Source organism: Rhinolophus sinicus, linkage group LG09 (genome assembly GCF_036562045.2).
Source record: "Rhinolophus sinicus isolate RSC01 linkage group LG09, ASM3656204v1, whole genome shotgun sequence".
Lineage (NCBI taxonomy): Eukaryota > Metazoa > Chordata > Mammalia > Chiroptera > Rhinolophidae > Rhinolophus > Rhinolophus sinicus.
The window spans coordinates 97,937,994-97,965,594 of NC_133758.1; the positions used below are offsets into that span (position 1 = coordinate 97,937,994).

The following is a 27,601-nucleotide window of genomic DNA, read 5'->3' on the forward strand; positions in this document are numbered from 1 at the left end:
AGGAGGTTCCTTAAGGAGTGCCAAACTAGGGAATGTCTTTCCTAATTGCCTGCTCAAGTGGGGCTAGGAGGCTGGCAATGCCTAGTGTGTAAAGGTATTCATTAACTGGAGTAGAACAAAGAATGCAGGAAAGTTTGGGGTGTGTAGAAAATGCTGTAGAACTGGTTGTTCTAGTTGGAAACAAAGAACTCATTGTAGCAGAACTGTATTACTGGCAGAAAAATGACCTCCCTGGTTTCTTTCCTTGTACAAGGCATACCTCCCAAGGTATTGCTCTATTGTCTTTGTGTGCATTTGGTTTGGATTTTATGGTGAATTGAAGACACGTAGGCCACAATTTGCCAAAGAAAACCCTCTATAAATGATATATGGGGCTCAAGTTCCAAGATAATTTATCTGGAAGACAGTAACGCTGAAAAAGACGCTCAAGGAGGTAGTCAGTTTCAGGCGTCCTGAATTTTGGTTAAAAAGGTCCCTTTGGATGAGTGTTTCAACCACATATAACCATAAAAGCAGAACACTAAGGTGAGGGCCAGTGAATATAATCACAGTGCCTGACCTCTGAGGTTGGTAATGGAAATATGAGGACTAAATTAGCACTGTCCCTAATTCCGAGGCTGTAGCATGTTTGATGCCTCTTAAGGAATTGCAGGCCACGTGATGCTTGGTGGCATCTGATGGGACTAAGATGAGGGGGGAGAGCAGAGGGAGTTCTTGAGCAGGTACCTGTGCCCTGCCGAAGGCAGCACAACAGCTGGAGAATAAGGCCCAGTGCCCCTGTTTGGGCGCACGTGTGCTGATACTCATATCCAAGGCTGACCCTTGTCTGCTTGGAGGTCAGCACAGCATTGATGCCAGAGGTCACTGTTCTCTGAGAACACGGTTGCAGACAAGATTATGTGGCTATAGACTTGTTGGGCTAGAAACTGATTTATGGGCATTATGATATCAGGTCTTTGGGGACAAATGATGCTTCCCAGAAATGTTTGAATTTGATACTGAAAAAGAAATTACTAGTGCTACTTCCTTGAGGAATTTGCCAGGTCCGTTTATTGCATGACTGCCTCTCTATTCGGTCTGGCTCCCAAATATATGCTGTGTGTTAGAAATCACACAGTATTGTTAGGTTGCCATTGAGAGTCAGCCCATTCAGCTGGATCACTGAAAGCTGGGAAAACAGCCACAGCCCATTCAGAGAAATGAAATCATCCCCCAACATCCAATAGTCCAGGTCTAATCGTTGATACCTGAACCCTGTTTCCTACTCAGCTTCCCCTTGGACCTCAGATCTCTTTTGACTACCAACACTTCATTACCCTTTTCATGTTCACCCTCTACACTTCTGCTAAAGTCACCCAGGCTGCCTTTTTAAATATACAATCAAGTAGGGTTCTATGTGAACGGGTAAATGGGCTACTTGCTCTCCATGACTGAGGCTACAGAGTGCCTTTGGATCCATGTTACAGACCCATGTTACAGACCCACTGAGGATGCAGGGATGGGTCAGATGGTGAGTAAAGAGTGCTGGGCAGGGAGGTGTGGACACTCCTTACTTCCCCGCTGGGTTTGTTTTTCTCTACAGAAGGTGCTAGACATATAGAACCTTCCAGCCTGCTACCCATTTTATTTATTTTGTCTAGGATCTGCCTTGTCCCATTAGAATGTGGTATCTGAGCCAAGTCCCTAAACCAAGAGAGAAATATGAACAGGACAGCATCTGCGTCAATGATACATCATTTTAAAGGAAGAGAGTGGCACTTAAACATAATGTAATAGATTCTGTAACTTAAACTAAAATCCAATAAGTACTAATCATTTAACAGATATTTTTTTCACCAATGACTAGTGTGGAAAGCAATGTTCAAGTTATGTAAAAGACATCAGGAGACAAAAGAACAAAAAACTTGTCCTCATAAATTTTGTATCTTGGGGGAGGAGAAACAAAATAAAAAGTAAAAATGATTATAAGTAATTATATCGTAGGTTGAAAAGTGATAAATGCTATGGGAGGTACTGTGTTTCCCCAAAAATAAGACCTAGCCGGACAATCAGCTCTAATGCGTCTTTTGGAGCAAAAATTAATATAAGACCCAGTATTACATTATATTATATTACATTAATTATATTACATTTATTATATTACATATATTTATTATATTATATTATATTATATTATATTATATTATATTATATTATATTATATTATATTATATTATATTATATTATATTAATTATATTATATTATATTGTATTATATTGTATTATATTATATTATATTGGGTCTTATAGTAAAATAAGACCAGGTCTTACATTAATTTTTGCTCCAAAAGACGCATTAGAGATGACTGTCTGGTTATGTCTTATTTTGGGGGAAACACGGTAATATAGCAAGATTGGGGGAAGAGGCAGGAGTTGCCATTTTAAGTGGATGAGATGGGGTTGACCTCATTAAGAAAGGGGATATTTGAGCAATGTTTTGAAGGCAGTGACAGTTAGCCTTGTGGATAATTGGAGAAGGGATCAAGAAAAGTTAGGACATCAAGAGATGTAAGAGATGTGCCACAGATGGGAGGACTGGAGGTGGCCGACTATTGGTGCCTGGATCCTAGAAGTGAGTGAGACTGGAAGACATGAGGCGTGATCTGGGCTGCAGTTACTGGTAATTATAAAGTCTAAAGCTATGACTGTGGAAGCAAGTAGGCAAATCAGAGTGGAGGACAACATAATTGGAGAAGAGAACAAGGAAGTAAGGCATCCAGGTAGTGTGAAGACGATCTGCATATGGACTAAACTGCCAAGCACCGAGCAGTAGTCCTGTTAGGGAGAGTGATGATACACAAGGGGTCAAAATTCTCTAGAAATGAGAAGGCATCAGCCGGGGTCAGTACATGCCTGCTGTGATTCGGGTTTCTGTGTGATATAACCTGAGTTCGGAGTATGAAGGCTGGGACGGGGTTAGGGATGGGGGCAGGGGGGAGAATGCTCTGGAAGCGGCCATGAGAACTGAGAGGGCAGCTCTCTGCCTCAAGGCCCAGCATCATGACAGCTGTGGGAGAAATATCAGCCAGTGTTCACGAACTCAGCGAGGGAAGCCCCACCCTCAGGGGAGACCCGGGTTTCCTCAGAGCAAGAAGGAATGGGAAAAATAATAGAATATTATATACTATTTTATACAGGGAATTCTTCGGGAAATGGACTGTGAATTTTGGACAGACAAGGAGAGTGTTTCTGGAGCTGTAAAGGAGTGTAGACGGGAAAAGGAGAGGTTGTGTAGAGCCTCACAGGGATTAGAGCGTGGGGGGGAGATGAGGGACATCTGCCAGCCAGACTCCTTGAGGGGCTGGCGTAAGCAGGGACAAGTGAGATGAGCCTCTGTACACTCAGGTAGGTAGTAGTAGTGAGGCTGTGAGTGGTGAGCGGAGGCGGAGGTTCTGGGCTTGCTCCTGTTTGCTATGGAAGGTCTGAGGAAAGCTGACTCAGGTCTGGTGTGAACTGAGGGGTTCACTTTACCCTGTCTCCTGCTAAGTGGGAGACGGACTTCCTTTGTAGGCCTTGGGATACCCTTGAGCCCAGATGATGAAGCTGATTGCCTGAGGGAGTGTACAGCACCTGAGAATTATACCTGAAGGTGGTACAAACAATGTTTTGGAAGTGAAAGGGTTTAACAAAGGCTTTCCAAACTACCTAACATCATCTCCTCCCTGGGGATGTGCTTCTTGCTAAGTATATTTCCATATGTGTAATATGTAAATTATATACACACTTGCAAAACACACAGCTAACTAAAGACAACACAAATGACTAAATAACATACATACAAATAACTATTATTCAATGCAGAGTGTAATGATCACAATGCAAATTTTATAAGGATTCGAAAGTGGAGAGATCAGTCACATCTGAAGTGAACAGGAAGGAATTGATAGCAGAAATGTGTCAGATAAGTGTCTACATTAACTAAAGGACTGGAAGGATTGTAACAGAGGGAAATGCCTGGGATGACTATTGAGGCATAGAGAGGAAGCGTACTAATTGGTCATGACATAGGGCATCAGGGGAGAAGTGAAAGAGAGCGTAGGGTAGGTATAGGTAGATTTGTTTGAACTTTACTACTCAGGTGGCAGGAAATAAATCAGTGAAAGCTTTTTATTCGATTGTTTGGTAGGGTAATAATGTAAGGACAATGTATCAGGAAGTGAATCTGGCAATAATGTATATAAAGAATCTTAGTGGTAGATGCCCAAGGAAAAAGACTATGAGAAAGTTATGACAATAAAGCAAATGATAAATAATGGAGCTACACTAGGGTTGAAGTCCACTAAGGGAGAGACGAATGCTGAAGATACCTAGGTAAAGGCAAAGACATCTTGGTGACTGACAGGTGGGATTATGGTAGAGAGAAGAGTTAAGGTTGACCACAGAGATTTAAAGCAAAATAACCAGGAAAAAAATGTAATTAACAGAAATAAATCAGTCAAGTCAAGAAGAGCTATTGGTGGATAGGAAGATGATTTTTACTTGAGACTTGCAGATCTTGAAGCTCTAACAGGAGTCTAAGTGAGAAGTCCAACAGATTGTTGAAAACTCAAGACAGAAACTTGGATGAGAGTTTGGAACTGCAGATACTATTTGGTGATCACGTGCAGGGAGGTAAGACTTAGAGTCACGTTAGTTCATGAAGCCATCCAGGTGTAGTTTAGAGAGATGTAAAAATCGCCAAAGATGTAAAAAGGTAATTAGTTGTGAGAATGGAAGAAGTGATAGGGTGCCTACTCACTGTAAAAAGATGGAGGACATTTAAACACTGCTAAATACTAGTCGCTAAATAAAATTAGGAAATTATTGTTTGCCTTTGAGTGAACAAGTCACTACACAGAGAGAGGGAATGATCCTGGTAAAGAGGGAGTGTCTCCCTCCAAAAGGAGAAGACAATTTTGAGTTAAAAAAGGTAACTTAGATATGCTAGGTCACATAAAGGTAAGGTTAGGGTCACGTCTTAAGTATGAGGACTTTGTAGAAGTGTTTGGGGATTTGAAGAGAGAGAATTAGAATAGTGAGTGTGAGAAACAATGACGGAAAGTCAACAAGAGGTGAATAAAAGTAAGGTCCAGGGCTAGGTGACCTAAAAAAGGAATTTGGAAGAGACCTAATCCTTTCTATGGCACAACAGTGCCCCATAAAGGCAGCTTCAAATGCTAAGATGTAAGCTGTTGCTTAGGACGCATCCCTCCATTTGAGTCTGACCTACTTCTGTTTTTCAACTTCATGTTTAGAATTACTAGCTCAGGAGCCTGCCTTCTGTCCCATCCTGTGGCTCCTCCTGAATTTGTCATTCATTCTGCTTCTCATTGGTCTTCGGACCTAAAAACTCTTTCCTGGTTTCATGATCCAGTTGCCCATTTAGCTCATGAGAATTCCCTGTGGCAGTGCCTGGCCCCAGGGATTCCCACTGACTCTGTCCAAGGTGGATGTGGGGGGATGTGGGGATGATTTGGGTGATTACATGATAATCTGGTAAGGCAGAAAACCATCAGCAAGGTGGTGAATACCTTGTAAAATTTACAAGAGTGTCTGGTGATGATAACAAAGATGGGGAGGGGCATATCAAATAAGAGCTGTGAACTTTGAAAGAACAGAGGACAATACTGTTTGGCGGTGGGGGGTGGGACTGAACTCTATAAGCAGCCAGTGAAAGCAAGCAGATTAGAGTGTTAGTTGAAGATTTACCCAAAGAATGATGAACTCTGATAAAGCTCAGTTTTGATGAAGGAGGAATAGTAGCTGGACCATTCTGAAAAGTATGAAGAATATGGAACAAGAATTTCATAGTATAATATGGGCTATAAATTAGTTCATGACATAGTATCAATATTAAATGTCCTAATTGACCAACTCTATGGTGATTTGTAAGAGAATATCCTTGCTCGTAGGAGCAGGTAGACTGGTAATTTATATATATGTATGCATGTATTAGGTTGGTGCAAAAATAATTGCAGTTTAAAAGGTTAAAAATAATTGCAAAAACCACAATTACTTTTGCACCAACCTAATATAAAGAAGTACCTAGTCAAATTCCAACCAATGAAATTAAACTGGGCAATTATTAATTGAAACAGTTTAAGGTAATTAAAGTATTGTAGAAGATTAAATTTCTATCCCATAATACAGTTAGGTGAAAGTCTTTTGATTATAATATAGAATTTCCCTTGCCTGAGCCCAAAAGTAAAATTTACAATGCTAATTTAAATCAAGTGTACTGATATAACTTACATCAATAAACTGCATCTATTAAAAGTGTCAATAGATGGGTTTTGACAGATGTGTAGAACCTGTGAAACTACCACTATAGTCAGCATACAGAACACTTCCATCCTCCCACAAGTTTGCTTGTGCCTCTGCTGACAATGTTAAAACATGAAACGGCAAAGGATTCTGCATTACTAGGCAACTGGTATATTTAACAGATAGGTTTTGGATGGCCTTGAAAAGAAATCTTTCATATAATAATAAATTACACCTTAAAATATTCCCATATATTAACAGAATAATGCATGCTATGAAGCAAATGTTCTCCACCCATCATGTCATTTTAACTTATACTCTACTTTTTAAAGTGTTTTTACAGCTCAGTGGATGCATACAGCACATAAAAAGGAGGATCATTTTCCCTACCTCATCAGCAAGGAAGCAAAACCTCAGCAGAGTTAAATTATGAAGCCAAGGTCAGAGGATAGGCAGAGAACAGAACAAGTTGCTGCTTCCCTAGTCCAGATTTGGCTTCCAGTGTAGAACTGGACATTCACAAATGAAAACAGCAACTACAAATACCATTTCAAGTCCTTTGCCTAATTAGCATGCAACCTAGAGCCATTCCCTGCCAAGAGGTTGGGGAAACATAGTTGTAACAGGAGAAGCACTGCCCCACGGTGAGACAGTGCCAACCAATCTGATTCAGGCACTTGGTGCAATGTTCAGGCTGGGGCTTTGGTGTCTGCTGTTCAAACTCAGAGTTCCCTCGTGCATGGAAATAAAGTTTTAAAAAGGGTACTGAAGTATTATTTAGGGAGGTCTTTGGCACTGGGAATAGAAAATTATTCTACCAGGGAGAATCTAACATTGTCATCTGTAAAGTGGGACTAATGATGGGAAAGTAATGACATACTATTAGGTTGGTGCAAAAGTAATTGTGGTTTAAAAGGTTAAGAATAATTGCAAAAAAATGCAATTACTTTTGCACCAACCTAATACTTACATGATAGAATTATCTTGGCCTACATGGGAATTATTATTGAGCCATCACTTAAGGACAAATAATAGTACAATTAGCAAGGGTTTTAAATGATACTTTGGGATAATTTTTTTTATGGTATTCTCTATTGAATATATGACAGTGTTTAAGAGAAAAGACTCTCTAGTCAGCACTGGGTTCAAACTTGGTATCTGTACTGACTAGCTGTTTGACTTTGGGATGAGACTTTGCTTAAGCTTTAGTTTCCCGTCTGTAAAATGGCAGAGTCAAATATAAATATCTTTTTAGTGTTTGAAATGTAATTACAGGAAAACCAAATGCTAAGAGTGAACTAAAATTCACTTTGGGTTTTATTTTTTCATTTAGAACAAAAGTCTTTACAGTATGATGTGTCTCTTTACAGCTCTAATTGAGTACACACCTGTAATGTGACTTCAGGTTTAAAAACTATAATGTAGAAAATTCTTTCCTACTGTCCTAAGGCATTTTTTTTTTTTTTACCTCCTTAACTGTGGCATTTGAGGTTTTGACATGAATTGCAGTGTGATTTTTTTTTTTAGAGGGAGAAAGGAAATTCATACCTGCCAAGAGTTGGAGAGGAAAATAGGAAGAGCCCCTGGAACTCCAGTGTATTAGATTAAAAACATTATTTAGAGGAACAGAATGGGAAACCGGTGAATATTTTGGCTTTTATAAAAAGGGAGTGTGCCTCATAAACAGGACAGTTGGAATGTATGGAAAAGTTCCAGTTAAAACAAGACACAAAGCACATGACTAATATTGCTTTTCCAAGTAAGACAAATGCAGCTTTAACCAGAATTTGCCTCAGAGGGGCCTCAGGAGCCCTCCCCTAATCTTGAGATTTGGATACTTTTTGAACTTCCACGTCTGAAGTAGGAAAGCTATACTGAGAGATGGTGTGTTTTGACCCCTTCTTTCTTCCTGAGTTTCTCTAGCTTTCTCACAGATTCCCACCAGGTGAGTGAGTGTCAGAAGATACACTGATGTACTCAGGTAAAGGAGCAACTGCAAAACTAGATGTGATCCTCATCAGGAATGATTCTTGTTTGTATGCTGAATACCTGTTTGGCCCACCAAGAGAAACTTCACTATCTAGGAAAAAAAATGAACTACAAAGTCATTTTCAAGTGCAAATGACAAATATTCTTTAGGCTCTTTCATCTCTTTCGCACATCAAAGAATATATATCAAGATGTCGATGGCATGTAATCTATTTGACCTACCCTTTAACCTGTCAGGCCCTCCTTAACGTGAAGAGTCCTTCATCACTCACTCATGGCACTCACTTTGTCCTTTCACATTTCCTGTCACCTCAACATGGATTGTGTGGTTTATTGTTTTTATTTCTTGTTCTACACCACCAAACTACTGTGCACTCAGGACCTCAGCTTTCCTGAGGAGTTCCAGTTTATACCTGTGGCACCAGTGTAATTAATAGTGCCCTCTTTCAGGTTAAAAAGTGTTCTGATGTAGAGGGTAAGCTATACAATCATCCAACGCATGCTGCAGTCAGAACTTTTTCAAAGCAAAGTTGATTAAAATGTGTGTAAATGAGTAACAATGAAAGCTGTGATATGACCCCACCAGATCAGCCCTGTAATAGTCTGTTTCAACACATGAGTGTCATCAGTGGCTTCATGATGGTTCTTCCTGTAAACGCCATCATGAGCTATTTTTGATTTATGCCATCCAGCACACCTTCAACTCTGACTCATGTCCGATTGCCCCAAACAGGGCAGGACAGACTAATGGAATGCCCTAACATTGCTTAACCTGCCCCGCATTGAAAGTGGCTTTCTTCCCTTCTTTGGTTCTCCAGAAATCTTTTTTGCTAGCATAAAACACTACCGAACTCACATGAACTGTTTGCTATGCAACAAAGGAGGCTGAAACTTGTCCCTGAAACACAAAGATTACATATAATAAAAGCTTAATAAATCTGGATAATGAGAAGAAAAAATAAAGTGCTATTTCTTAACATGGCATTACAAGAAAGTTCTGTTTAGTAAGAAATTACTCAACCTTATGGGCAGTGTGGGAGGCGGGCAAAGAACATTTGCTGAGTTGAAATTTTCTTTTTAATTAAAGTTGATTGGGGGTGACAATAGTAAAGTTACATAGGTTTCAGGTGTACAATTCTGTAATACATCATCTATCAGCGCTGAATTGAAATTTGATTTAGATCTGAGCAATAAGAAAAAAATAAGTGAATTTGGTGATTTTGCCTCAGATAATGGTACCATTAAAAAATGCTATTTCAATTCAGTATCACTCCATCACATATTCAGAGTTCTTTAAAAAGAAATTAGCCTTGCTTTAAAATAAGTCAGCAGAACTGTACAATATCAGAAGACCAAACGTAAAAAAAAAGTTTGAAGTTTGTCACTATAGGTATGTTTGGTTTTTTCACACGAGGAAACATCAAGATGAGTTCATGCAGACCTGTATCATTAAATACATATAATTATATTGTCATTTGCGACAAATAGGTTTGTAAATGAAGATTATTTGAAAATGAAAATAATCAAGAGCTAATCAAGAGCTACACAAATCTAACAAATTAAACTGTCAAATTGATCTCAATTTAAAATATAATTTATTTGTCACACATTTATTGAATGTGCTCCAGACACTAGGCTCAGACACTGGGAATAAAAAGAAAATATGAGTAAGCACCTGTCCTCCAAGAACTGACAGCCTAGTAATCTTACTTCTTCAAGGAAAAACAAAACATGAAAAACAAACATCTCTTCAGAGTGGATGGTCTGCTTCATGTAAAGTAGTGTTATGCTTAACATTTCTAAAAAAGCATTTGCATTCATCCTGTTCTTCTTTCTCCTATTATCTTTCAAAACTCAGGTGAACTTTCCTTTTACATCAGAAACAGCTCTGAGAGATAACCCAGAATGTGGGTTATCCACATTCCACAGTGATGTGAGCGGCCTGGGCCCCCTTTGCTTTTGCCACCCTTAGCATTGGCTTCTGGGAGAAAGGCTCCCTCGGGTCTGAAGATGGCTGCTGCCAAGTCTAGATATGCTTTCATAGGGCTGGTGCACAATCCCCATCAGTTTCTGGCCATTAATGGCTCGTAAATGCCACCTTCTCAAAAGAAATGGCCTCCACCGAAACAAGCCACAATGCTCAGAGATGTCTGGAGATTAACCCACCCTAACCCCCTCCCCCCTCCAGAATGCCTTCAGCCAATGACAGCCTGATGGGATGGTATAAAAGCCAGATACCCCACATCAAAATAGGACAACTCTGTAGTATCATTGGTGCTCCAAGTTCTGGGTGGAATCAGGCTAAGGCCAGACGTCACTGCAACAATGTCTTTCTTTGCTTAGCACCTTGCCCTGTCCTGATCTCCTTACCTCACTTCCCATCTCAATAAATCTACCTCAGGTTCTTCCTCTGGGGAGCTAAGGCAACTAATTTTTATTATAATGTCCTCATTCCCTCAACTTTTCTTCTGAGCCACTATATATCAAATTGAACATTATCATATGACCACCTTTTCCTCAAAATACACCTCTAGACTATCAAGCCAAATCACTGGAACAGCTAATAGAAAAGACAAGAAAAAAGTCCAAGCTGTTTTTCACTAAACATAAATACGGGCATGTTTTTGCAAGTACATATAGAAGCAAAATTATTTAGACCAAATGGTTTGCCCCATAAAGATACTCATTTTCATTTTCACGAGCTGAATGCTCATTTGCCCCTAGTTGTCTGAAACAATATGGTAGAGGCAGAGGAGACGAATATTACTCTAGGCTGGGTATTGCTGCTAAAGGGTGGTATTTCCTCAATGTATAATTTACTAGCAAACTACAAATATTAAAGTGCATTTTTCAACTAATTGTGTATGAGCACAGTTGAAGTATGCATTTGTTGCAAAAAAGGTGAAGTTTTGACACAAATGTATTATTTTAATTCTTTTAATTATATCTGCTGCTTGTCTGTTTCACCAGTAAAATTATGTTTCATATATTCGGAATACTAAGTAAAAGAGCAAAGGAAAATGCTAATAAAGAATGCGGTTTTGGATTACGTTTATTTGAAGTCCAAGGGGCAAAAAACTAGGAGAAAGAGAAAAATGCAAGTAGTTGTGCTATTTCCTCTACCCCTCTGTTTCGAGTGCCTGGGACGTGACCATCTCTAGTTCTTCAGAGCTGCCTACTCAGATCTACCATTTGCAAAGAGCCCCCCATGATTCCACCTCTTCTCCTGTGCTTTTTTACTTCATCTATATTAAAAGTTAACTGACTTTGGTTTTGTTTTCCGTGCCTACTTCTCCAAGAAGTAGCCCCAAACACCCCTTCCTTCCCTATATTTTTGTAGGGGCTTTTAAGGAAACAGTTCCTCGATCAAAACATGGAATGACTAGGTAATGGCAAGTGATTAGAACACTCACTAATATATTCTTTTGTTTTGAATTTTATATCAAATGATAGCGTATATTAAATTTCTGTGTTCAAAAAAGAGCTTTCAATAATCAGGTAATGTATTTTGAAGATATTTGTTACATTAGATGACCATGATATACTTCTAGAACAAGGAAACCTCAGTTATACAAGGAAACCCCAGTAATACTCCAAACTTTAGTCTATGTTTTCCTAATTCCAACTACTATCAAAGTAGAATATGTACTCATTATAACAGTGTTTTCTTTGTTGTTTTTGTTTTTTAAAAAGGAAGTAGCTTTTATAATTATCCAAGTTTAATTTAATTTGTACAGTAAATGCAATTAGGAAAAGGATACTTCCTGGAAAAAAAGCACATTTCTACATTTTTCACAAATCATTCTGTTAGGAGTAACAGGAGAGTCTGGAATGATTGATTCTGAATACCAAGGACTATAATATTTATCTCTTTGAGTTGCTCCTTTTTTCAGGTAACTATGGACATCCTTTAAATTTTGAAAGGCATAGAAATTTTGTGGCATAGACTTAGAGCAGAAAAACATTAGAAATGTTTCCTAAAACTTTCACTTGACCTGATCACTTGATTTACGGAAAGATCCCAATCTAAACATTAAGCCTTCCATTGTCTTCTTTGTTTTTTTTCCTTTTTTATTTTTTGAGGAGTCCATTCTCTTCCTCCTTTCACTTCTATAGATTAAACTTTCTCAAAAGAATATGAATAATCCCATCATCTAAAACAAATAGATAAGTGAGTGTCATGAATATGTAGTTTCCTGATTTCTGTGTACTCTATCTTGTTAATGATAGATATTTATTATACTTCATGACAGACAGTTATAGAGGTCATTTCATGCGTCATAAACATTTAATTCTGGGAAATAATTCAAAACTTATTCATATTAAGTCAATGTTCACTGCAAAATGTGACTAAAATGAAGGCATTCTAAGAGATTTTCAGAAATCCCATTATAGTCATGCCAAAATTGTATTTGTAATAGATTGAAGTGACATGTATATTCGACTAAATTGACTTTCAAGAATAATTTTTAAATAACTAAAAAGTAACTTTTAACTTAATAGTTATTTTTATATATTAGCTATATTTTTAAAACTTTGCCTTTATGACCCAAAGCACATTCATTTTAAAGACAACCAAGTGCATTTACAACAAATTTAAAGACACGTAATGCTTTCCCTTTTTTAAAGCTAGAATTAAATACATACATATGTACATATGCATCTGTTTATGTGCGCATATAAGTTATTATAATATTAGTTATAATAATATTACAATAGTCACTTTACTAAGTGCCTACTATGCCCTAAGCACTATGTTTGTCATGGTTATACTTGCTCATTTCATCTCATATCAGTATTTTGAATTAGGTATAGTTAGCCCTGTGTTACTGTGGAGGAAATGGAACCTAGGAAAATTTAAGTAACTAGACTAAGGGCACACAGCTACTACAGAGCAGTGCCATAAAAATTTGGAACTTTGTTCCCAGTAACCATTTAGCAATGCTACCCCATCACATCTGTAACCTCCAGTTGTAATAAAATGAGAAAAAAATAAGACAACCCATGTTCATAGATCAAGGAATAGAATTATTTATAGCGTACACACTTATTGACAATATGATGTTAAATCATCTTCTGATTTCTGTCACGGCAGCCCATTTTTTAATGGCATGGGGTTTGTGAGGCACTTAGGACTAAGAAAATTTGGTACAAAAGAGGGTTCTGAGGCTATGTGGTTTACAATATTATCATTCTGCTTCCATTGGCTTAAGAATTTCTATTAGAGTCCATAAAAAACCATCCTTAATGAAAACACAGTGCTAGGACATAAAGAACAAGGTGTTTATGCCACATCACTGGACAAAAAGCTGGAAAGCAGCTACCACTATCTTAAAGGGAAGAAGAACCCCTCAGGCACACCCTCTAATGAGGTGTCAGCACTGAAGGCTGATAGGAAACCACTCTGGAAAGCAGCTTTCCTGCCATGTTGCATCAGGGATGGAAATGGACTGAGTAGACCTGGAGGCTGATGACAAATGGCCATTGTCTATAAAGAGCAGTCATGCATTGATGTAAGTGCAGTGTAAAGAAGATTTCTATTTGCACAGAAGTGTGTGTGTGTGAAAGATTAACAGAGAGGAAGGGAGGGAGAGAGGGAAGAACGGAGGGAGGGAGAGAGAGAGAGAGATTCCTAACACATCGTGACAACCCCCATAGTAGCATGGCCATTTAGTGGAAAGAATTGCTATAATTGGTGTGATATTTTAGTGTTAGGTACTTACTTACTTGCATGTTTTAAAATTAAAAAGGAAATCCTTCAAGTTCTGCTTACCAAATGCATCTGGCTTGTCTTCTGTAACGTCTAACCATGACAATCTCCAGCAATAATGTTTGACACTATTCCCATGGAGTTCAATTTATGGCCTTCCTCCAGTTCCGCAGAACTGTTAAGGTCCACCTCCTCCATATCCATTTATGGGAACATTTTTCCTGTAGTATGTAGACTCAGAAATGTCAGCCTCAGAACCTGGGAAGTATTGACAGAACCAAAGTCTCTATCCCTTTCAGTCATTATCCCTAGGTGTCTGAAGTTTGAGAACAGAAGTTGGCAATCGAACTTTTTAAAGAAAACACTCAGGAAGCAGAACACAAAGAAAACAGATTTTTGCTTGTAAATTCATTATTTACAACATGTAAATGGAAGTAGGAGCCTGACTTGAACTTGAATCTGGGTTAACTTAGGACAAAGTCAGAAAATCATTAGAAACAAAGACCAGAGTCATAGAATCTGCTGCCTCACTTCCAGGAGAATGCAATGTTAACTGCCAGAGAGCAAAAGTCCTACCTATTCAGTAAAAGGCTTGGTCACGGCTGATCTGTAATAAACTGGATTCCATGTTCCAATTGGGTCAAGTTTAAGAGTCAGTAAAGGTCAAGCTAGGTCTGCAAATATGCTTGATCTCTAGACCTGAATTGGTTTTCTTTCTGGGAACAAAACTAAAAAGGTCACTTCCTCTTCTGAATGCTTTAGGAATAAGCAGGTTTTACAGTGTTGCTGGCTAAGCCAGATGGAAGGTTTCCAGGCTATGAAGTCTTCATAGTTAGGTGGCCACACTGGTAGTAAAGAGAGCAGAAAACATTAGCTATATTTAGTCCTTGAAATTCTAAGCCAGTGAAGAAAATTCTAGGCCAGTGCATCTAGATCAGTGAAGACGTTTTGGAAAATGTATTTTAAAAGTTGATATAAAGCCAAGGAGAGAGGGTGCAAGGGGGCACAGAAGAGATAGTAGAACAGCAGGGATGTTAGGGAAGGATGCTTTCAGCTTAATTCACTGGTATCTGGGGAAATACAGGGAAGGGGGCTCACTACCATCCCCGTTATGATTACTCTGCTATGATTACTCTCCTACAGTTCCCCTTTCTTTTATCCCACTGCAATCCCCATCCCGTGCCACCTCCAGATCAGAACTGTTTTAACCCTGTGTTCTAGAATGTTGGCCAAGTTGGGAGAGAGAAGGAAAAGAGAGACCAATTGGATGAGGACAGCTAGAGACTGTGTGGGCTCTATCCCCTTTCAAACTACCACGGCCATGTGTGATTATGTACACAACACGCAGATCGTCTTCTTTCATGCCTAGTCCATTTTTAAAAAGAGATAAACACAGATTAGAAGGAACGAAATGAAACGGCAAGGAGACAAACTAGGCATCACTGCCTCTGGAGAGCCATCCTTAAACATGCCCTCATCCCCACCCCTGCCCTGCCCTCTAAAGCAGAGTGAGAAACTCCTTACTCTGTTCCCATAGTTCCTTGGTGGTATCTGTCTTGTGCTTTATCATTATCACACTGTATTTTATTGGTTGCAGATATACTTCTCCTCACCTGGACTGTGAGTTACATACAACAGGGTGTCTATGTTATTTACTGTGTGCCTGAGTGAGCTGGATTGAATGCTGTGGTTTCCAGTGTCCATGGGACATTTCATAGTAAATATTAAAGGATGGAAAGTAGGAAGCATGTAGGAAAAATATAGGAAGCATGAGATTATTCCACTGAAGACTCATAATACAATAATTTATGACTCACTGTTTATTATACTTTATGTGTATAAGTCTATAATGATGAGCCTCTTTTTAATGATATATGTAGTCAGTGGCTAGAGGGATAAAGGCAAAGTTCCCAGGCCCAATTACCGGTATGTTATTAAAACATCATGGCCAAGTGAGGGCATCTATGGAAAACTGAATTGGTCGTGATCTTAAAGTGGTCCAGTCAAAGAAACTAAATTGGGCTAACTAAAACAACTCATTAATTTTAACCACTTTACCTTTAAATTACTGAATCATGCCATTATATCTGGTTCTCATATTCTTCAAGCCAAAATAATCAATATTAACACAAGTTAATTACACTATACGTCCGTCAAGATTATTTCTCAGAAAGTTCATTCACTATGACTCAACATAGACTTACATGTTGAGATTGAAGTCTGCATATAATTATTTTTGCAGGAAAAATTCTAGATCCAAACACACCTCACTGGTTTCGATGACAGGAAATAAGGTGAAACTGCAGCACACTAAAAAACTCGGAGGGTCCTTTACTGTTGCAGCAGAATTCAATCCAAACCCCAGAACCTAACTGAAATCACATTTTCACCGCCTTCATTTTCCTAAACCTTTATAAAAACCAAACAATAACTATCCAGGAAATGTGGTATCTAGTCACTGCAGTGAGCAGGTTAACTCTTCCCCAAGAAACTGTATAGGTTTTGACATCACATACTTAAAACTATTGGTCAGCTTACTTCAATCTTCAGAATATGTTTTGGTCTAGAAATGCATGTCCTTCCCCACATGAGAGTAAACTGTAACGCCTCGTTTTCTCCTTCGTTACAGAAAACAATAGATGTGCGTCCTCCAATGCCGCGTCCTGCGCCAGGTGCCTTGCGCTGGGTCCAGAATGTGGATGGTGTGCTCAAGAGGTGTGCCTTTTTTTTTCTTTTCTGTTCTGTCTTTCTTTTTCTTTTATTTTGTTTTTCTCTCTTTTTCTCACATTTGACGTTCTCTTTAGCATCATTTCTTTGCCCTAACATGTCATTGAAGGTGCATCAGGAAAAAGAAACATACTGATGAGCATCGGGGAAATTTTATTCGGTTTTTTGCTTAGAAACAGCATATCTGGCTGAATATGAAGTGTAAGCTTTTTATTAGGAAAATTATGGTAATTTTGAAATGAAGTGCAAACCATTTTTATGTTTTCCATCTGTTCTATGAAAAACTTGGCAAACACAAATAGTAACTTTCGCTAGGTCAGTAGGCTGTGTGTGAAATTCTTGCTGCAGTTTGGGGCATTAGGTTATATATCCAAGTTGAATCCCTGTCTTGTACTTGCTTATTAAAGAAAAGCAAGCTAATTTATTGGTCTGTTTCATTCCTTTTTATTTGAAATACTTGGAGATAAGCGTTATTCCATTTCATAACGCTGTCCATCAATTATGGAAAGTGGGGTGCTTTTCCTTTGACATGTGACCTGATTCATGTGATATTTTATACATTTACATTCTATGGAATGGAGAATAATTCAAAAAATGTTTAGTGTTCAAAATTAGCGTTTTTATATTCTAACAAGAGAAATATATCCCAATAACAAATTTCTTAGTAAAACAATTATAAGGTATTTCTTCTTTCTTGGCTCTAAAGTTGTTTTGTGAGTGTTGTTAATTTTGGTCATGGTAATATTCGATCAGAACTACCTTATATAATAAGTTACAATGAAGAAGCCATCTGCTAATTTGATGTTTCTTTTATGAGACTGCCGAGGTACTTTTACAATTATTTATGCAGCCTCTGGGAATTGGAACAAATAGATCTTCAATAGCCTTTTGCTTGACATGAAGAGAAATCTCTTAGTTTTGCCTCCTCTGATTTAGCACAAAAACTGCACCTACCATCATCTTTCCAACATTTCCTGATACTGCTTGCCCTTGTGTGTCCCCCAGGAGGCAAAAGAAAGCTGAAATTCCGCAAAAGATAGTGGACATTACGTTCTTCTATGAGACAAGTTAGGAAAGAGGCAGGGGAGGGGTTCATGAAACAGTAGCCATATCTGAAAGTAAGTCCCCCTCCTGCTGACTGCCAAAGGTGTCCTTAATGTAGCCTAGGCTTTACCAGTGAGGAAATCAGATGTCACTCAAAACTAATCAGTACTTCGTGAGAACCCAGGGAGTCAAGCAATGTTATAGAGAGGACAATACCAGAGTTCCTGGGACCAATCTCATTGCTTCCATTTCCTATGAGCCAAATGACCAGACAGAATTCACTCTGTTCTCTGAGCCTCCCTTTCCTCATCTCTATAACCTTGAGTTTGGAGTTTACTACCAAGTTTTTCTCTGTCAAGAATGTTTCATGGCTTGATAGTTCTTGACCCTAATCCATACTCCATTTTAGATTTTTATTACGTCACCAAGGAAGATCCTTCGAGTCCTGAAGTTTGTGCCAACTTGACATCAGTTGATAAGAACTTTAATAAGTGTAGTTTAGAGGAACTTTCAAAAAATAGTTCAGAAACCCAATGTCAGCTCAAGGCAATCTGCCAGCCATATAGAATGTCGGTTCCAGAGGGACCCCTTCTCCATCTCACACCTCTGCTGGCAGGAAAAGTCTGAAGAGTTATAGGAGTTGCAATGTCAGTCCTGCCATGGGAGGAGGGATTTTGAGTGCTCCGAGGAATGGCTGGTCAAATGGGAGGTAAGCGAAGGGGGAAAGGTGGGGGTGCTGCCAGAACAGAGAAGGAAAACCTGTGTCTGCTGTTGGTCAGGTCTTCATAGGGGGGATCTCAGAAAATATTCAGAAATGACTTGGCTGCTGCTGTCCCAAAATATTCTATGTAGTGCAGGGTGGTCTAATTTATATGCTAAAAAAGCAGGCTCTGAAATGAGATCAGCTTGGATTCAAATCCCAGTTCCATCAATTTCTAACTGTATAAATGTGGACACTTTAACCTGACCCACTCTAAACCTGTTTCCCTGAGCTCTGAAATGGCAATAACAAGTGTACCTATGACACAGTGTGGTGACAATGAAGTAAAACAGCATGTGGGAAGCCTTGGGCATGTAGGCATTACTTAAGAAATGGGAGTTGTTACTACAAGAGACTCAGGAGTTTCACTCAGGCTTAGGAAACTCAGAGAATTGTCTATGTTAAGAACACACCCTCAGAGAAGCAGTGAGAGAGCTCAGCCACTAGCCACATCATTAACAGAAAGAGCTGTCCACTCCCTCCAGGCTGACCTGACATCGACAGGAAGAATGGAACGGTTAATTCTGAAAGGTTGCCCACCACTTACGTCTGTATGTAACTGATATCTTTTATTTCTCAAGCAGCAAAGGTGGAGGGACAAGAAAGGATGAAGCAGTTTTTCCCTGTTCATGATTAGAAGAGATAAACAGTAAAAAAAAATTAAGTCTGGTGTGTGTAATTCTCAAAGATGGTCAAAAGTAAAAGATCGCTAGGAAATTTACACCGGGTAAACTCAATCTGCCTACATTCTTGGGTAGCACGTTAACCTGCCATTCTATACATTCTGCCTTCCTTCTCTCCACACTACATAAAAGTAACTGAAAAATATTCAAGATAGAATTTTACCTAGTTTATCGGAAAGATTCAATACTACCTAGTCTAATGCCTCATGTTTCTTTTTGATATATGTGAACGACCTGACACGGTGCTCTTCCTCTCCTGCCTGGTACGTCCAATACAGGCTGTGATTGCACAGCGAGTTCACAGGGCAGCCCTGGAGCCTCATTGCACTAAAATAGGATACAAAGGGCATTCACTGTCAAAGGCAAGATGATAGAATTCTTTCATTTCTGTGCAGCCTGCCAAATTACAAAGTCAGAAGGACTCAGAAATGAGTAGGAGAAAACACTTACCTCCCCAGATTATACATTAAATGGGTGAAAGCAACAACTGAAGAAAAGCCAACCAGGGTAACGTCAACCTGGCTGTTCATTTCATATACGTTTTAAATGTGCACAACTGAAGTATGAGTATGCTTGAGTTATTTCTTGTAGAAAAAATAAGAATTAGAAGAAATTAAAACGACACCAAACACCAAAAATTAAAAGGGTGTGGTTTCAAATTCTTCTGTTGTATACAAAGTGGAAAGTAGGCCACAGTGGGTAGGGGCAGCATTCCGTTCTTTATTTTGATGCCACGGTCTTTTCTTCTCTTTTCAAATCTAATTGTCAAATTGGCAGTGTTTTTCTAACTTAGTTTTTCTTTTTTTTTTCCAACAGAAGTTATCTACTTTATTCCTATTATTATTATTTCTGGCCTCCACATTGGCCTCTTTATTGTTCCTTGCCCAAGGCAGACATACTTCTTTCTGCCTGGGGGCTTTTACACAGTTTGTTCCCTCTGTGTGATTTTTTTCCCTCCAGAAGTCCCTCGAGTTCACTCTGATACTTTTGTTCAAATGTCATCTGACGATCCTATTTAAAAATGCGAACGACATCCCATCCCCTTTTGACATTCTTTTTTTTCATTTTTAAATTATAGTTGGCATATAATATTATATTGGTTGCAGGTGTACAACATTGTTTTTACAGTGGAGTAAAAACAGCCATGCTGATTCAGACATTGCAACATGATTGAAACTGTTTTGCCTATTTCGGCAAAATGATGTGACATTTAAAGGTCAAATTGCATAGCTTGATGTATAGTTGCAGTGAATTTACTATGCTCCCTCCTTTTCCGTTCGGTATATATGAATAACAAAATCCCTGGCTGAAAAGAAAACTTATTTGTACTTTATTCCTTTCCTGATTTGAAGGCTTGGGGTTTTTACATCTGTAAAACACATGTGGCCCTGGGTCTGTGTCCTCTCTTGTGAGGCATGAATGAGCACACATGTCCAAGCCTTATGCACCCTCAATATTCCCCAGGCTCTGGGACAGGTGAGACCCCCCCACCCCACCCCACCCCCATCATCTAGCCTGAGGCTTTCTGAAAGAAAATTGTACATAGGATAGCAATACGTACCACCTTTCTCTGAGGAACTCCAAGTTGTTTATAAACCAAATCTCACATTCAGTACCTCTGTTTTATCAACAGGATAAATTTGGATACAAGAAATTAAGGCTTTGAATGTTTTAAACTTCAGGCTAAAATCTAGGTGTATGGTCAATGGCACAGCAAATTGAGTTTTTTCTGTTTCCATGAAGTCATTTACCAAATGACACCTGGAAATCTTGAAAAGGAAAAAATCTCTGCTGTGTTTTAATTATATTTATATTACAAGTATGCTCCACACCTAAGTCAGGAGCAGTACTGTAAAGGGTCGCATAGTAAAAATTTTTTTAAGTTTTGTGGGCCACATACTGTCTGTTGTACACCCTTTTTTTATTGTTTTAAAGCATTTAAAAAATGTAAAGAGCACTTTTCAGTACACAAGCCATACAAAAACAGGCCAAGGGTTGTAATTGTCCCACTGTTCCTAGTTTTCTAACCCCTGTTCTAAACTGAGATAGGAATTAAATTAAAATCCTTGTATGAATGTTTTCATATTGCTTACCACCATCCCATCTAATTACTCACCACGCCAGGGATGTCCCTGTTCATAATTAGTGATCTCATATTCAGCTGATACCAAGCTTGATAATCTCCTTTCTTCAGAACCCTATGACATTCTGTGCTTCCCCTAAATGTAATGCCCACGATAATTACATTTGCTTGCTTAGTGGTTGAATTCACCGATGGTCTCCTGACTCTCTGACGACAGGGACTCTTTCGATCTTGTTCCATTCTATATCCTCAGCACCTACCAAACTTCTGTCTCTGAGTAAGTATTCAGTCAACCTATGTGACTGATAGATTAACTGACTGGACAGCCAATTCTCTGAATCAGCTGAACTAAAGGAGGAATGACTGAATACCACATCAAAATAGCCACTGCCAGGAAGATCACAGAGCAAATATCTAGCTAATGTATAAGCAAACACCCCAAATAATTCAGGCCAACATTATAGATAATGAAAAATATTTCTATACATTTCCTGTTCTTAGGAAAAAACCTGAATGGTTCCATGAAGAATCAAAATATCATTTTTTTTTCTCAGTCAAGATAAATTAAATCTTAAGGTTGTTCCATTATTTCCAACTTTATTGGATGGCTATTGCATAACCATCAACTAACCAGTGCTGAACGGTAATGAAATTTCCAGATTCAGTTGCAAAATCAGGAGAATTTGAGTTGCCATCTTGGATCTCCCTGCCTCATATGGGCATCTTTCTTGGTTTATTGAATCACTTACAAGCTGTTGTGTGTATAACATGTTGGTGGATTTTAGAGTCTAAGAAGAGTGTATTTCCAATTCATTCTTTCATGAATTTTCTGTACCTAATTAGGCATGTGACTTCTGAGGACTTGCTCTCATATTCCAAACATAATAGTATGTAATAAACATACCAGTTGAGATCTTTCAGAACTGAGGCTTACACTTGGAACCACTGAATGGTCTGTTTTGGCTAAATTTTCTTTTGGAGCAGTCTTCCCAAAGTAAAATATTTAGAAAGAATTAAGTTGGTATAATTTTACGGTGATCAGTTAACAATATTTAAAGTACTTGGTTCAAATTTCCTCTTTAATATTCATTTTCTTCTTTTTAAATAAGATTTAGAAATTAAAGCTTTATTTAAGACAAATTTGCCAGCACTCTTATTGGAAATATGCAGCTATTTTGAGTAGTTGCATAATTTGGGCAATATTAGAAGATGGCTTCTTTGCAATATTTGTTATGTGGTTTTCTTTGGTTATAATTGAGATGATATGCACTAAAAACGTCAGTGATTTTCCTTCTTTTAAACAGGATTTCACTTCAGGTGGAACAAGGAGTGAACGTTGTGATATTGTTTCCAATTTAATAAGCAAAGGCTGCTCGATTGATTCAATAGAATACCCATCTGTGCATGTAATACCAAGTGAAAATGAAATTAATACCCAGGTGACACCAGGAGAAGTGTTGATCCAGCTGCGCCCAGGTTTGGTGACTTCCAAATTAATCTACAATGATTCTTAATTTGCAATTACATTTAGTTTTATTTGTTCATATTTAATATTTTGTGGTAGGCAGTACTGTTGTAGAAAAAAATAACAGTGGGCTCAGAATCAAGAAATCAGAATTCTAGTCTTTATTGTGCCTAAAACTAGCTAGCTGTGTGGCCTCAGATACTCTGCAAACCTGACCACACTATATTATAATTCTCTGTTTCCAGACTTGATCACATTGTAATGTAATTGTGTTCCTACTCCACCGCCAGCTCTGGAAGAAAGAGAACATATTTTATTCCACTCTCTTTCTCCAATGCCTAGCAGAGTGCTGGCATGTAGTAAGCATTCCATAAGTATTTGTTGAATTCATGAGTTGAATAATTAATTAGTAATTGATGTGAATTAAGCTAAGTCCTTGTGGATAACAACTTTTAGACATAAAACTACCATTCTTAATTGTCATCATTTGTATGGCCGCTGAGATTAACACACTTTTCCTCCTATATTCCCCATGTACTTGCACTTCCATCACATGATATTCCACAGTTTGACACCTGTAGCAGACCACCAGAAATTACTCATTTTCCTCCAGTGCTAGAGAATCCCAGTATACAAGCTACATATTTCAAGATAAGTTCAGGTGCACCAGACTGCTTCACTTAATTCAATGCATTTACTTTTATGCAATATGCAGTTGCCTTTAAGCCTTTATTATTTCATTCTGGGTGGTCTTGTCCTGTCATTAATTTTTTAAATAACCATTATGACATATGACCTCCCTATTCCAAAGCTGAAATATTTTTTCCACTCTCTTGGATTACCATATAAACAAAAACCATTTCTTTTTTGGCCCTAGACATATTCCAAGCTTCCAATTAAAACTGTGCTCCTCACCATGTAAAACAGTTATAAAGCACAGTATGGACATATATGAGCAACATTTGGAACGGGATACACAAAAATGAAAGTAGTTAGGTTGGTAAGCTTATGGCGCTTGCCACCTCTGTTGTTGCCATAACAAAATGCCATACACTGGGTGGCTTAACTGAAATTTATTTTCTCATAGTTCTGGAGGCTAGGAAGTCAAGAGCAAGGTGCTAGCCAGCTCAGTTCCTGGAGGAGAGTGAGAGTGAGAGAGAGAGACAGAGAGAGCTCTTTGTTGGCTCTTCTTATAAGGCACTAATCCCATCATGAAGGCCCCACCCTATAAGGCTCCCTTAGAATCTCATTGAAACCTACTTATCTCTTAAAGGTCCCATCTCCAAACACCATCACATTGTGGATTGGGGCTTCAAGATATAAATTAGGGGAGGGGGGACACACAATTCAGTCCATAGCACTTGATATATAAAATAATTTCAAAGGCAATGAAATATTTTCAGAAATTAATCATATTTTAGACAAAAAAATCAAAAAACTGAATTCCAAAAAGTGAAACTGTTTTTGAAAGCCAATATCTCTGAGCACTCAGTCTGCAATAAAATTTGAAATAAATACAAGAGGATAAATATTAAATAACAGAGAAACTAAGAAAAGCTTCTCCTAAGTAAATTCTATCTCCAAGGACAAATCACAATTCTAGTCATACATTATTTAATAATAACAGTAATAACAAAAACACACATCAAAATACATGGGACGTGACTGAAGTTGCTCTCAGGAAAATTCAAAACTTTAAATGCTTTTATTATTGAAAAAGAATGAACCCAAATTAACTAAGTATCCAGATAAAAATAAAGGAAAAACAGAAATGTAATTACCATAAGGAAAACAACAGGAAGGAATTCACAAATTAAGAAAAATACAAAATTAACGAAATGCAAAATAGAAATAAAACAAATGTATAAATCCAAGAGGTGGTCCTTTATAAAGCTCAATAAAATAAATTGTTTACAAATCTAATTAAGAAAAGAGGACAAAAGGCAAATAACCTAATTATATAGACTATAACCAGAGAAACAAATATTGGAGAAAAACTACTTTAACAAAATATCAAACACAAAATCTATGGTAAAAATGTGTAAATATTCATAATATAGATAATTTGTAGGAAAATATATGATTAAAATTGACTCAAGAAGAGGAACAACCCTAAAAATCCTAATAAAGATATAAGAAATTAAGTACACATCAAGCTTATCATATATGACTTGCCTCTAATAAATACGACTATACTCTTTGAAAATGTCTTGCTCTTTTTTAAATACCTGAAGATTTGAAAATGACAGGGTGCATTTTTTTCTACTGTTATACTTAAATTTATACACTTAAATGAATTTAGGTTGTTCCCTTTTGCAGCTATAACAGTGGTTGAATCCTCCTGAGACTATAAAGTACCAGTTTAAAAGTTGGAAAACTGTTTCAGTGCTGTTTCCGTAGTGATACTAACGATAATGACAGTAATGGTAATGAGGCAGGAGAAAAGTGGACTTGAGCGAAAATGGGGAGGTAGCATCCTCATGATCTGGTGATTAGTGAGCGTGGGGACATGTGGGCTCTGGCTCAAACAACTAAGTGAGATGGGGAAGACTGCCCTTTGTGGAGGGGGTGGTACTGAGTTCAAACTGAGACTACTTGAGTTGAGGTAGTAACTTGTCTATAAGAGGCTGAAGTTCAGGAGAGAGATATAGGTTGGAGACAGAGACCTGGCAGATGTCAATGTGAAATGGTAAGTGAAGGCAGTATGGATGAGATCAGAGGTAGTAGGAAAGTGACAAGGGAAATGCTTAATGTCTATGTTAATCATTATGGGGCATGATTTTATTCAATTTCCCATTACTATTTGAATTTCTGTATGCAAATTAGTATAATTGTCTAATGTGTGTGAGTCATCTTTACAACATAGCTATGACAGATCTATATTTCGTAACCTGCGTATATAGATAATATTTATTACATTAGATTTAATAAGTTCATTTAAAAATGCCTTATGGCATCAAAGACATGCCAGCTTTGGGGCATAATATATAAAGCTGTTTTTTACCAACTCCATATATATATAGAAACATCACTCTTCATTATGTAAAAGTTCTTTCCACCATGGTACATATAAGAGTTGAGTATTTAATATAATGCATAACTAAGTATAAAATGTATTTATCCCCTAATATTGATTTTGATTTATTTGATTTAGTTCTAACACTTTATTCTTTTCTGATAAAAATACATGCCCTTCAATGTAGAATCTATTAAGATTTATTTAATTTAATGGATATTTATATTATATCATATACTGACTACATTTTTAAAAGAAAGTTAGGACTACATAAAAATATATACAATATATAATGAAAATATTCAAAATGAGATTTGAAAATGGTATTTTCTTCTACATTTCACTTCTTAAACTACGCTTTTTTTATTTTTACCTATCAATCTTATGGAAAAATAATAACAGAATTAGGTTACTAATCCTAGTTGATGTTCCCTAAGAACACTGAAATGAAATCTCTAGGAAGGTAGGAGAGAGAAGGGAATTCTTTAATCTGCTTTGGAATAATACGAGGTATATGATAAGGATCAGTATAATCGATAGCTATACTTCACTAATTCAAGAAAATATTTTAAACTTGATTCATTGTAATGTTGTAAAGAAAAACATTTAATTTAGTGTACCTTAATTTAAAATGTAAGATTTTTCAGGTATTCTTCCTAAATTCAATTTTAAAAAAAACACACAACATAAAATATAAAAATCATGCATTTCCCCCCCTCACCCCTGGCACGTATCTCCCATTTTATCCCCCACAAAAATTGAGAAATGTGCTGCTGGAGTCTGTGCCTTGCTATTTCAAACCAGTCTCATTCTTGGGCTTTCTCCTTCCCCTGCCCAACTATAATTAATAGTAATTGGCTGCTCTTTTTACCTGCTACACTTTTACACATTTTCAGTTTCATCGGATAGAAAACATTTTAAAAGAATAAGGTACACTATTCTTAATGTCCAGCCACGTTTGTTGCAGCCCGTTCTTTAGAGATGCTCACACCATTACTTGAGTGATTCAAAATTCATTCTAACAACTTTTAATTCTTTGGGCTATTCAATAGCTCAACAGCAATAGCTCTAAGTGTGTCTCTACTTTCCTCCAAGTCCTCTTTCTTATTCTGTCACAGACTCACTTCTTCCCTTTGAATTTAATTGAAGGAAACAAGGATCTTTAGCATTTCCAAAGGTATGAGGATGAGGCTTTCCTGCAGATAATACACATGGTAGCATAAACATTTGGGGCCAGATGATAACTCTTTTCCTCTTAAAGAGATAAGCTCCCCCTAAACTGTGAGAAAGAAGTCATAGGTATTAGCTTCTTACTGTGATAAACGTAGGTCTTTTGAAATGCTGTATAAAAATGTGCTTCAAATATAGTCTCGTTAAAGAACACTTTTGAGTGACTATGCATGTAGCAAACCCAGGCGTCAGAGATGAAGAAATAGTTCTTACCCTGATGTTGCTTAGAATCTATTAACAGTAATGGCAGTAGTTACTAACATCTATATATTTACCATGTACCAAATACTGTGGTAGATATTTTACATAAATTACCTCAGTTAGTAGCTCTTAGCCAGGAAAACTCCACCCTCGCATAGCTTCTCTGTCAGAGTAACATGTAAGACATGACAGCTTGCATTGATAACCTCATAATGGTGACGGCCACAGACATTGTCTTATTTTTAGATGTGTTTCTTTCTCATCCAATATATTCAAAACCTCTTAATGTCATCTGCTCTTTGAGCCCTAGTATGAACTGAATGGGAATATTATCTAGGGACATAGTATCCATTTTCTACAACCTCCAAGAGAAAGTTTCTCCCTCATGTATAATTATTCAATCCAAAGCTA

General features: G+C 37.7%; 1 protein-coding gene across 5 annotated transcripts in view; it reads left to right on the forward strand.

Moving 5' to 3' along the window:
* Positions 1 to 27,601, forward strand: part of ITGB8 (integrin subunit beta 8) — a 73,284-nt gene that overhangs the window by 8,309 nt on the left and 37,374 nt on the right. For 4 of the 5 annotated variants that reach the window (XM_074340826.1, XM_019727482.2, XM_019727480.2 and 1 more), the window contains exons 2-3: positions 16,611 to 16,696; positions 22,583 to 22,754. In XM_074340826.1, the coding sequence (XP_074196927.1) occupies positions 16,611 to 16,696; positions 22,583 to 22,754 (258 nt within the window). The remainder of the gene's footprint in view (positions 1 to 16,610; positions 16,697 to 22,582; positions 22,755 to 27,601) is intronic. The other variant, XM_074340827.1, reaches the window with a different exon arrangement.